The sequence below is a fragment of the Staurois parvus genome, unplaced genomic scaffold (assembly GCF_062004578.1).
Source record: "Staurois parvus isolate SC_StPar_1 unplaced genomic scaffold, SC_StPar_1.0 ptg000207l, whole genome shotgun sequence".
Lineage (NCBI taxonomy): Eukaryota > Metazoa > Chordata > Amphibia > Anura > Ranidae > Staurois > Staurois parvus.
Window position 1 is genome coordinate 7419840 of NW_028318003.1, and position 13155 is coordinate 7432994.

The following is a 13155-nucleotide window of genomic DNA, read 5'->3' on the forward strand; positions in this document are numbered from 1 at the left end:
GCTGGTGAGAATGACAATAGCGTAGTCAGGCAAGCTGGGTCAACAACAACGGGACAAAACAGTACAGAACAGTAGACAGAGAATCACAGGTCACGGGCCGGGTTCAGATCGAAGGAAAACACAGAGAATGGTCTAGTCACAAGCCGAGTCAAATACCAGAAGAGTCACGAGCGTATACACAGAGCTGTAGCAAGACAAAGACACAAGACACAAGTGCAAAGAGCATGTGCGGATCACAGGCTTATATGTACTCAGCCACACCCCTCTGGGGGATGGACCTCAGAGACCTGAAGGCATAAAAGCTTCCCACCATGCTCAGCATAAATCCAAGATGGATGCCAGCACATGGAGTAACATAACCTCTGAGAAAAGGTAGGACCTTGACAAATAGGCTGTACCCAGAAGGCAACAGATCGAGCACTTTCTATACTTAATCTACTTTCTATACTTAATCTGTTAGGGCAAAGTGTAGGGGAGATATTAGGGATCTATAAGATCCCTGATGTTTCCATAAAGAGGACCTGTCACCTGCACAATAATATCACATAGGGGACTTGTCAGCCTCCTTGTAATAGCAATCCTGTGAAGTAAAATACATTAAAATTCCTAAAAAAAATAAAATACATCCTAAAAAAATTAGGATGCATGCAGATATGAGTATGGCAGTTGCGCAACACATGTCAGGTATTACTGTGCTCACCAAAGGGAGAGAACTAATTCTACAGCCATCATTTACACTTAAAGCCATTCCAAAGGTTCATTTTTTTTTTTTGTAAAATAACAAACATGTCTATACTTAACTACTGTATCCAGTGGTTTTTGCACAGATTAGCATGGATCCTCTTCTTCTTAGGTCTCCCGCAGGCTGTCCTGGCCCTTCCTGTCTGTTGGGTGCCCCCACAGCAAGCAGCTTTCTATGGGGGCACCCGCTGCTCCGTGTATCCATTCACACACAAAGCTGCAGCTTGGCCCTGTCCCCTCTCTCTCCTCTTTGGCTGGCTGGCTGTGATGGACAGCAGCGGGAGCCAATGGCTCCCGCTTGCTGTTTGAGCCAATGAGGAGGCAGAGACCAGGGACAGCCAAGGCGTTTATTCACATCGCTGGATTGGGGGAGCTGCTGCAAACAGAAGGTTCTTTACCTTCATGCAGAAAGTGCATGAAGGTAAACAACCTTCAGACTTTACAATCACTTTAACTCTAATTTGATGAGCTATAGAGGTTTTCAACGGTTACCTATTTAAAATGTTGCGTATGATAGCCACCATTTTGCTGGTGCACACTATTTTCAGGCCTAACATTGAACCCCGATTCCAATAAAGTTGGGATGCTGTATAAAATCTACATAAAAACAGAATGCAGTCATTTGCAAATCTCATACACCCATATTGTATTCGCAGTAGAAAACATATCAAATGCTTAAACTGAGAAAATGTACCATTTTAAGGAAAAAAATAAGGTCATTTTGAAATTGATTCAAAAATGGTGATGTTTGATTGAGGTTTTATCTTGGTTACCTTTGTGCATAACTGCTTTTTTTCCCCCATCTTAGTGCGCTCACATACCTTTACTATTTATTTTGAAATTGATGGCAGCAGCATGTCTCAAAAAAGTTAGCACAGGGCCATGTTTACTACAGTGTCCCGTCATCTTTTGACAACATTGTAAATGTCTGGGAACTGAGACCAGTTGCTGGAGTTTTAGGAGAGGAATGTTGCCCCATTCTTGCCTGATATAGGATTCTAACTACTTAGCACTCCTGGGTATTCTTTGTCATATTTTTTATTTCAAGACGTACCAAATATTTTCAATTCGTGAAAGATATGGCCTGTAGGCAGGCCAGTTGAGCACCTGGAATCCTCTATTATGAAGCCATGCGGTTGTCATAGACGCAGTATACGATTTAGCATTGTTCTGCTGAAATATGCAAGGCCTTCCCTGAAAAAGATGTCCCCTGGATGGGAGCATATGCTGCTCTAAAACTTGGATAATCTTTCAGCATTAATGGTGCAATTCCAGATATGCAAGCCCATATGCACTAATGCACCCCCATATCATAAGAGAGACAGGCTTTTGAACTGATCACTGATAACAAGCTGGATGGTCCCTTTTCTCCTTAGTCAGGAGGATGCGGAGCCCACGGTTGCCAAAAAGAATGTCAAATTTCAATTCATCTGACCACAGAACAGTTTACCACTTTGCAACAGACCATTTTAAATGAGCTTCGGCTCAGAGAAGACAGTGGCGTTTATGGATCATGTTCAGGTGTGGATTCTTCTTTGCTGTTTGTTTTTAATGCAGTGTTGTCTGAAGGCCTGAATATCATTGACATCCAATATTATGTTTTAGTTTTGCCCCTTGTGCACAGAGATTTCGTCAGATTCTCAGAATCTTTTGAGGTTATTTTGTACTGTAGATGATGATATATTTAAAGACTTTGCAATTTTATATTGAACATTATTCTGAAATTGTTCGACAATTTCTAGATGCAGCTTTTCACACATTGGTGAGCCTCTACCCATCTTTACTTCTGAGACACTGACTCTCTAAAATGCTCTTTTTATACCCAACTGTGTTACTGTCCTGTTGCCAAATAACCTAATTAGTAGCAAAATGTTATTCCAGCTCTACCTTGTTAGTACCACTTAGCCCTGGTTCACACATATGCGGCCGTGCGGGCCGCGTTTGGCGTGGGCACGAGAGCCCATTCATTTGAATGGACTCTCGTGCTCTATGACACACAGGGAAGAAGTCCCTGCACTTCTTCCGAAAACACAGCCTGCACAGGAACCTCAGTTCCCAGTACGGTTGTATTTTCCAGTGCGGGCGGCGTGCCATTAGAACTAATGGCACCTGCCCACAGGTCCGCATTTCCCTGTGCGGGTGGTGTGGCTGCACGGATTTTCATGCGGATCCGCACCAGCACCACCCGCACAGATGTGAACCTAGCCTTACTGTGCTTTGCCAGCTTTTTGTTGCCCTGTCTCAACTTTTTTGAGACGTGTTGCTGCCATCAATTTCAAAATTACCTTATTTTTTCTCTTAAAATGGTTAATGTTTAAACATTTGACATGTGTTCTATTTTGAATAAAATATGGGTTTGAGATTTGCAGATCATTGCATTCTGTTTTTATGTAGATTGTACACAGCGTCCCAACTTTTTTTTGGAATTGGGGTTGTATTTGCCAGGTGATTATATTGTATTTGTGTGCACTATATTTATGTTCAGTGTGTTTTTTACTGAAAATATACACTCACTGGCCACTTTATAACACAAATTGTTAATCTGCCAATCACATGACAGCAACTCAATACATTTAGGCATCTAGATGTGGTGAAGATAACTTGCTAAAGTTCAAACAGAGCATCAGAATGGGGAAGAAAGGGGATTTAAGTGACTTTGAACGTGGCATGGTTACTAATTCCTGATGGGCTGGTCTGAGTATTTTAAGAACTGATCTGCTGGGATTTTCACGCACAACCATCTCTAGGCAAAAATAGAAGTCATCCAGTGAGCGGCATTTCTGTGGACAAAAATGCCTTGTTGATGTCAGAGGTCAGAAGAGAATGGGCAGACTGATTCAGGATGAATCAGAAAGGTAACGGTAACTCAAATAACCACTCGTTATAACCAAAGTATGCAGAATACCATCTCTGAACACACAACACATCAAACCATGAAGCAGATGGGCTACAGCAGCAGAAGACCACACCGGGTGCCAGTGTACCCATCTTTTGATGGCTACTTCCAGCAGGATAATGCACCATGTCACAAAGCTCAAATCATCGCAAACTGATTCCTTGAACATGACAATGAATTCATGGTACTCCAATGGCCTCCACAGTTTCCAGATCTTAATCCAAGAGAGCACCTTTGGGATGTGGTGGAATGGAAGATTCGCATCATGGATGTACAGCTGACAAATCTTCAGCAACTGCGTGATGCTATCATGTCCATATGGACCAAAATCTCTGAGGAATGTTTCCAACACCTTGTTGACATCTTGTTGAATCGATGCCATAAAGGATTAGGGCTGTTCTAAAGGCAAAAGAGGGTTCAACCCGGTATTAGCAAGGTGTACCTAATAAAGTGCTAGTGTGTGTACGCTTAATAAACAGTTGCACAAATATCTCTGCTTGTTATGGGGATTATATTATTCAGTCCAGAAATGCACATTTTAATGTGTTCAGCAGTGGATTGTTAAACCCATAGTGGACCAGTAAAGTGAGAAAAAAGTAGATTGCGTTAATTCTGATTAGTTTTGTATGAAAATTTGGCATATTACCTATATTGCTAAAATGCCCTGATACAGAAGCATTGGGATATAATACTGTTCAGTGCTCAACAACCTGGCTATTTATTGTAGGGATGTACAGCGACAAGTGCAGGAATTCTACCATGTTTATTCAGCAATATAGAAATGGCGATGGCTTTTATCATTGATTTTTTTTTTCTGGAGTTCAGTCGTGAGAGGGTTTCGATATTAGCACAAGTATGCCTCTGGAACAAGATGAATTTTATTGAATAGATTGGCTTGCCTATCCATTACTTTCTGAAAACATAACTAAAGGCAAAACTTTTTTGTTACTTTTGGATAGGGAAGGTTATAACCCATGTCATTTTTTTTTACATCTGTGTCCCATTGGGGATATTTCACCAGGGTCACCAGAACTAGTGTCCCCATTGAAAACTTTCTCCTTTATTACTGTTTCCTTTCATTTTAAGTGGTAAAAAGGACACATCCAGTGGGTGAATCATCCTAACAGGGGCACAGACAGCAATAAAAACTGACAGGTGTTCCAATTCCTCTGCACTTTAGGTAACAGTTTTGGAGAATTTTCTCCTTCAAACACACAAGGCCTGATATACCATCCTCTATGCAAATACGATCACGCAGAAGTGCTGCACGAATACGCCAAATGTATGCTCATGGATATTATAATTAGTGCACAGGCTACATTGGATATGGACAGATATATTAGGCTATGGTGGTTTTCTTTAGAGTGTAATCTTCACATCTGAATTTAAGCTAGCCAAGCCTTGGCATGGCCAAAATATAATTACATTTCCTGTATGTTTTTTGTTTTGTTTATCTAAGTACTTTTAAGTGTCTTTATATACACATACCATATAGAAATAAAATCGCATCAAGTACACACATGTATTTTAAAAATATACTCATGAATATAACTTGGATTTAGTGAATCACTATAAAAACTAAGTGAATAGCTTTACGTTTCTTCTGTTCATCTGATCTATTGGCTATAGACCAAGATATATCTTAAGTATAAGGTCTAAAGTTAAAAAAAAAAGGCCACAGTACCTAAATGTGGTCGTCTTTATTCTGTGTTTCCCTGCAGTCGCACTAATAATCAGCACATTATGCTCAGTCTTCTCTGATTTGATATAAAGGAAACATTATTGTCCCCTTTGCCATTCTCATGTCGTGGAAGGCTGAGCTACCAGGAACAATGCATATTTGTGTCTCAGTCAGGCGATTAACTATTATTCTGAAGCTTGAATTCTAAATTCAATAAACTACACTGTATGAGCTGAGATTTTCTACATTTTTATGAGGTTAGGCGAGGAATACCATGTGATCTGAATGTGAATGTGACTTTGTTTTAGATAGCAGTGAATTGAGGGATGTGTGTAGATGGGGTGTAATTTAATGATTTAGTTTATGATTTACAGTATTACCCAGAAATCCCTTCTGGCATCTTGGTGTGGTGATTAACTCTATTACAAATTAGTTACAACATGACCTTGAATATGTTTAGTACAGTTGAAGTGTATCTAAACCTAAAGAAAAGCTTCTAAATATATTATAGCTTACTAGTCTTTAGATGTGCTGACTGGATAATGTGGAGTGCAGGATGTTACTGTCTCGCCTCTCCACCTCGTCCAATCAGAGAGCGCATTACATTCAAGTATTCTCTGAATAGAATTCCTTCAAAGAGCACAAACAATTGAAGAAACACAATTTATTGAGTAATTTAAAGGTCAAAATTATTTGACTTTTTGAGTATGGGTTAGTATCCAAACCCTAGAAAGAATATGGAATATTTTGCAACTTACCAGTCCTTAAATGTGATGGCTACATTTGTTTTTTTTTCTCAGTCTTATTTCCCTTTATTTTTATCTTGTGATCCTGCCAGTAATACACTTATGTTCTAGGTGTGAACCTCATTGTCACTCTTTGACAGGAAGTGTGTACTAAAGCATACACCCATGAAGGGCTATATTTACATGCACAGGGTTGCACAGGTGTTCCCGGCATCCCTATACAGGCAGTCCCATTGGGACTCAGCATCTGCATGGACACAGATGTTGCTTCCAATCTGACATCCATGTGGATTCATGGCCCCAAACGCACACTGTCTACTTAGGAGCCACTCACTCACACAGATTTCAGATTGGGAGTACGTTTGTGTTCTTTTAACCACTATGTCTCATTGATATCAGTGGTATGGTTTTAATTATAAGGTAATTGCCTGATGGATCAGGATGAGTTTTATGAGTCGTGTATTGTAAATCACTGTGAAGGAGAGTTTCTACCTTGGTTTTAAATAGTAAAGAGGTGGTGCGCTGCATCCTACAAAGTTGTTTTGACCTTCTTTGAGGTTTTTGACCTCATTTGACCTTCTAGTGGCATCTATAGCTGGAATCTACAAATGTACTAAGCCTGGATGGGTTGCTGGATGAGTTTTTTTTTTAAACTGATAGCCCAGTGTGTGGCAGAACTATTGAATGACCAAGGCCCTGCTTGTAATTGACATAACCAGAATAACCTTAGATACGGGATGGTGAAATGTGTTTTATTGATTGTCAGACCCGTCAACATACTTTTTTTTTTTTACTGCACAAATAAAATATTGAATGATTTTGTAGGACTGTCCCTTTTGTGTATCATGTCATTGATGTCAGTTATGTCTTTTTAGCAGGAAGATTCTGCATCCACCGGAGATGTAAACTCTGACCTGCGTACAGTGGAGGAACAGCGGAGAACAGCAATCAATCGTGTGGAACAGCTGAAAAACAGAGTGACAGATCTTGAAAGACAATTGCAAGAAAGTGCTCGAGAGGTTGGAAAACATCCAGATAGGGGCCAAGAAATTTTGTGCACTGGGGAAAAATTAGACAGTATAATATTGCATGAACTGTTCTGACCTGTTATTTGTATGGCAATAATCTGATTTCTTAAGTTGAGGGAAAATAGTTTTCATTTTGAGGAAATACTAGACACATCTGTTGCTTGTCCTTTCTTCCACTATGCAGGCAGAGATGGAGCGTGCTTTACTTCAGGGAGAAAGGGAGGCTGAGCTTTCCCAGTTGCAGCAAGAACAGAGAATAGTTCAGCAACTACAAGACAATCTTAACGTTCTGGAAAATGATATTCAGAAGGAGAAAGAGAAGGTATTAAACATGTTGTAAGGTTATTGTGCCCCATGTTTGGGGAATATTCTCTCTCCCTTGTGTTCTGTCCTTCTGTCTTCACTCTTTCCAAGCTCCTTATTGTTCTCTTACAATTCCAAAAACCACACAGAAAGGTAGAACGTTGCTTTATTTTTTTTTCATAAGATTTTTTTTATGGTTCTCCTCAACTGATTACTTGTGTATCTGAACCCCTATTTTATTAATTCAGTGCCAGAGAGGCCTGCAAGCAGCTGTTCTCTTTTAATACTTGTAGTTTGTGAGACTGCCAAATAGTGATAGCACTACAGTTCCCTCTTTAAACGAGAAGTGTCCTTTGTGCTGCTTGCTAACATTTTATTTGACATTCTCTGTCCTCTGATTCCCTGCCGTTGTAATCTTCTGATGCTGCAAGGGTCTATAGAGCTCAGGGACCTGTTAGGCACTATCAAGAGCACTGACTATGCCCACCTTTTCTGCCCCCCCCTCCTCCAATCATAGAAGCTGTACTATAGCTTCCATGAATGAAAAGTGATCTATTAATGGAGATAGGCAGATGACTTGTTTTGGTTCCTCCATTCATAGAGCGATTTTCATTGATAGAAGCTATAGTACTGCTTCTATGAATGGAGGAGGGGGCAGAAAGGGCAGGCATTCTAAATGAGTGCCTGTGACAGGTCCCTCAGCACTATTAACTCCTGCAGAGGACAGAGGATCTCCTCTAAAAAGACAGCCAGTAGCCCAAGGGAAACTTCACATTGATTGTAAGGACTGTCCCTTATGTTGACTTTGATTGATTTATTTATGTTTACAAAACTTTTTTAAGGTTTATGTCATATGCTGGTGTAATATAATTTATTTCAGTCCCTGTATCTGCCAATATCAGTTTTTACTTACCACCTATCACATAAGAACCACTATCAAGAAAAATACTCTGATAATTGTATATGGTCCCTTCTTGTAATGATACTGTGTATATATGACTTGCTTTTTTTCTTACATGCAGACCAACATCTGGTAAAGTGACAATGACGGGGGTTTAGACAAACCATAACACTGCCAGGAGGACTTGATTATTAGCAGAAAGAGGTTTTCTTAAAAAAGAAGACTTAAAGTAGTTGTAATGGCAGAAGTTTTTTTTTAACTTTTACTCTCTCGGCTCACTCACTCCCCATTGGCTCAGATACAGCAGCAGGAGCCATTGACTCCTGCTGCTGTCAATCAGAGCCAGTGATTGGGGGGGTGAATGGGTGTGTGCGGTCCAAGACCCATTCTGTTTGTCTTATGGACACACAGAACAGGGCTTGGGAACGAGCCTGCATGAGTGTCCCTAGAGCTAGCAGCTTACTATGAGCATACTTGCCAGGGGGGTGGAGCCCACAATTCCTGCAAGAGACTCCAGAAGAGGAGGATTGGGGCTACTCTGTGCAAAACTATTGCACAGAGCAGGTAAGTATGGAGACGAAAAAAAGAAAAATATTGCTTTAAAACTATGTGAATATAAGGTAATTTATATAAGCACTCCTGACAGCGTTATGGTTTGTCCCAACTCTTTGTCAGTATAACTTTTGCTAAGCAGCATGATCTGCATGTGGAAAAAATATGAATAAAAACATTTTATACTGACTACTATAAATACAAGTATAGTAAATAGAGACTGGAAACTGTATGAGGCTATCTATTGCCAACATGCCTATATATACTGTACATATTTTACCAGTTGTTGCCTCCTATGGGACTTTACATGGCAAACTATATAAAACTGTATATTTTACTGTATAGAGTTTAAAATACATTTACATAAAAACCGCAATCTTAGTTTTGCATCTTTCATATAGTTGCAATATCCATTCAGAGCTGGCGGGGATTAATTACATGAATGAACAATGCACATAATACAAGAATTTCTTCACAGGGTATTCTCCAGCCACAAAAATCCAATGCATTTCAATTTGTTCATTTTGATAACTCTTCAGGGAGAGGTTTGCCAATATATTAGATGTGTTACAACAAAAAAATCAGCCAAAAAGCTTTAAAAACAGGATGCCTCAACTCCAGGCCTCTGGACCTTTAGCAGCCATCAGGGACAGTGTGTGTGCAAACAGGGGACCACAGATATGCCCCAAGTTGGTCCAGGAAACAGCCATCTGAGCAACATCAAATAGATTCCAAAATCCCTGCAGTCAATTGCCACCGATGAGCATGTCCTCCAGCAATTCCTCTAAAGAGTTCGCCCTTGAGGAATATTGCTGGAACACATCTAATAGATTGGCAAACCCTTCCCTGAAGAAGATTGGCAAAAGGAACAGATTGAAACACATTGGATTTTTATTGGCTGGAGAATACCCAGTCAAGAAGTTCTTGTATTGGGTGCATTGTAATATGCATGTAATTAATCCACGCCAGCTGTGTATGGCTATTGCAACTATATGAAAGATGTATTAAAAATTATAAAGTGTAAAAATACTAGAAACAATAATTAAACAAATACATAAACTCAGCACAACTAACATACAATGTATATAATAGTGAAAAAAGTGCAATATAAAATCAAAAACAAAAGTAAATAAAATGAATCAATAAAAAAATGACTAGATCAATAATTAGATGAATATATAATGGTGAAAACAGTGCAATATTCAATAAATAGTGACTAGATAAATAAATAGAAGAAGATATAATGAATACCGGGACAGTGGAAGATTTAAAGGGGACGTATATCGCTCTATATCCTGACCATTCAGATTGCTATGGTATATTGCTTCACCTAGTGGGTTATCCTGACAAGCTGGTCATTCAAATTGTGAACACGTGTTGACCTCTTTTATATAGCTCAGTTATTAAGGTGAGGACGCATTTTATGTGGTGGAGGTGCACCGATTGGATTTGAATCACTGGTGTTCACTGGACCAAGCAGAGTGTAGAACACAGAGGATTGCTGTGGCCTTTTTTTGGACTTTTTACCTTGTGCATTATGGATCACTTTTAGTTATTTATCGATCTATTCACTTGCAATCATTGGATTATTTACTCTATTGCTATTTTATTGCACGTTAGCAATTTTGTGGGTTACTGGTGCTGTCAGGTGTTTACTAGAGTGCTTTATGCACTCAGTACCACGTTTATCATATTAGATTTATTTATATGCTGGAGTTGTGATGGGGGATTTGTTATATTTTAATTCGTTGTATATTCATCTATTTATTTATATAGTCTTATTTATTGATTCATTTTATTTACTTTTGTTTTTCATTTTATATTGCACTTTTTCACTATCATATATATTGTATGTTAGTTGGGCTGAGTTTATGTATTTATTTATTGGTTCTAGTATTTTTACACTGGGGCAGTTCTACACTTTATAATTTTTATTGTTTGATATCTATCATGTGAGGATATATGTTGGTGTTTGCAGCAGCCCCTGCCGTCTATTTGTTTATTTATTTATTTATTTATAGTGTTATTTGGCAGCACCTCCAGGTTTTTTGAGTTTGTGATGAAAGATGTATTGCCCTGAAAAGATTATGAATTTCATGTAAATTTATTTTAAATTGAAAACAATAAAATACAGTGGGGCTGATTTTCTAAAACTGGAGAGGGCAAAATCTAGTGCAGCTGTACATTGTAGCCAATCAGCTTCTAACTTCAGCTTCTTCATTTAAGCTTTGACAAAAAAATTTTTGGAAGCTGATTGAATTCAATGAAGAGCTGCACCAGACTGTGTACCCTCCAATTTTAGTAAGTCAACCCCACTCTGTTTTATATATTTTGTTTATTTGCCATATAAAGTCCTATGGGAGGCAACAATTTTTACAATATAATTACAAGTATTAACCACATGCTGTAATGTTTTGATAGTGGTACTTTAAGTAAAGGAAGGAGCAGGATTGTGTTATTTCATATTTATTACATCTAGATCTAGTTCTCTTTATAAATTCTCTTTTCTGACATAAAGTTTACTTATGTAGGATAATGCAACTTTGATTCCAGCAAAGGTGTTTAGTGCTCAGAAATCAGACTCTGGACACATTTTCAGTCTGATTATTCAATATCTGTACAATCTACTTTGGGTTTACTTACCACTATGTAGTGTTAGTGGCCTACTTTAGCATTCCTTTCAAATTATATTCAGTCAGGTAGGTCCTTGCACTAGTTGCTGGCATCTCTGAAGGAGATTATACAATCAGATTGTAACATATGTGAGCAACATAAAGTGCAACTTTAGCCAAACTTACTTCTCTTTTTTTTTGCCTTGCTGTCACAGGGACAGAACATAAATTTTGGCTGGAGTTGGGCTATTATGTTACCCAGTAGTGTGGGATTAATGTTTGATTCAGCAGTGAAGCAAAAATGTCTGGCATTATTAATGTGGAAAAAATGTTTTTCCTCTTCTCTGCTTATTTTCCCATTTTAATACCATAGTGCAGATACTTTTTCCACAGAGCTTTAGAGAACATTGAGCCACTGACATCATTCCCTCTAGGGACTTACAGTCTGATGTCACAAATTTGTGATCTGGCCTTACCAATTAAAACAACCGATTCACTAAGCTTTATCGTATGTGATAAGAAATAATCACATATTTTTGTTTTACTGGGTTAGGCTTGGAGGAAAACAAATAATCTCCTTGGTCTAGTATTGGTCTTGCACTAGAGCTGTCATATTTGTTGTTTTAATAACATGTCTGGTGCTCAGCTTAAAGGACCTCTTCAGTGCTATGTGGTCTGCTACTGAATACACGTTAACGTGTGATATTTTGCATGTTGACCATTAGAAGTTTTTTCAGTGTGGCCCACTACAACTCATGGCATGTGTGTTATGGTGCACTGCCATGTGGGTTCTAATGTATGTACCTACTGTTCTGAATAAATGACACAGAACACATCACTATAAGTGCTGACTGTGGCAATGAAACACAGTAAATTGTCTGTATTACTGCAATGCATGAGTCTAAAGTAGCTTTTAAACTTCCCTGTCAGAGACCTTGTGACTCTATGCACTGCTGTATTCCCAAAACTGTAACGGACGTTTGTGCTGTACATTACTCTCAATTACTACATTATTATTGTCACTACCCAGTCACAGCATTAGGTTCTTCAGAAACATGGTTGTTAAATTAGGTTTGTGAACTGTTTTTCTGGTTCACATATGCAGTGGCTGCATACATATTTGCTTTCAAACTGCACAGCTGGAGTTACTAGGTATACACTGATTTCAGGTATTTTGCTATTTTAGTGCATGTGTTGAAAAGCACAACAAAATAAACTACACGTCTGATAAACGCTTACAAATTTGGCGAGAAGATTCTCTTGTCTGTGGTTACCAGGTTTATTACCTGTTCATAGATTATTCAGATTATAAAATAAAACAAACATCTGATGGTTGTTATCAGCTTAGTTGTCCTTTAAAAAATGTTTTTTATTTTGTAATACAGCTTATCTCGAAGTCAGCTGTAATAGTTTGAAAAAAATTGATATTTTTATGTACTGTATAGGTGTCCTAAAAGTCTAATTCTACTAACATCTAATCTAGTGCATGCCAATGTTGTTCAAAACAATAGACCATTAATTACAGAAGTGGTTTTATGAAACTGTGACAAACATAATTTAAAGTGTACATGTAACCCAGTGCTCTGCTTCCAAACTGCCACTTCTGACTAGTAGCTGGTAGTGTTAGGCTTGTTTCAGAGAGCCTTCAGGTGGGTACAAAACTGCTTTATTAGGCAAACGTCAGCTAGGAACTTG

The 13155-nt window shown here is 38.6% G+C and overlaps 1 protein-coding gene across 15 annotated transcripts in view; it reads left to right on the forward strand.

Moving 5' to 3' along the window:
- PHLDB1 (pleckstrin homology like domain family B member 1) overlaps positions 1-13155 on the forward strand; it is a 180905-nt gene that overhangs the window by 129405 nt on the left and 38345 nt on the right. For 14 of the 15 annotated variants that reach the window (XM_089678601.1, XM_089678602.1, XM_089678594.1 and 11 more), the window contains 2 exons: positions 6940-7083; positions 7277-7414. In XM_089678601.1, coding sequence (XP_089534727.1) covers positions 6940-7083; positions 7277-7414 — 282 coding nt within the window. The remainder of the gene's footprint in view (positions 1-6939; positions 7084-7276; positions 7415-13155) is intronic. The other variant, XM_089678595.1, reaches the window with a different exon arrangement.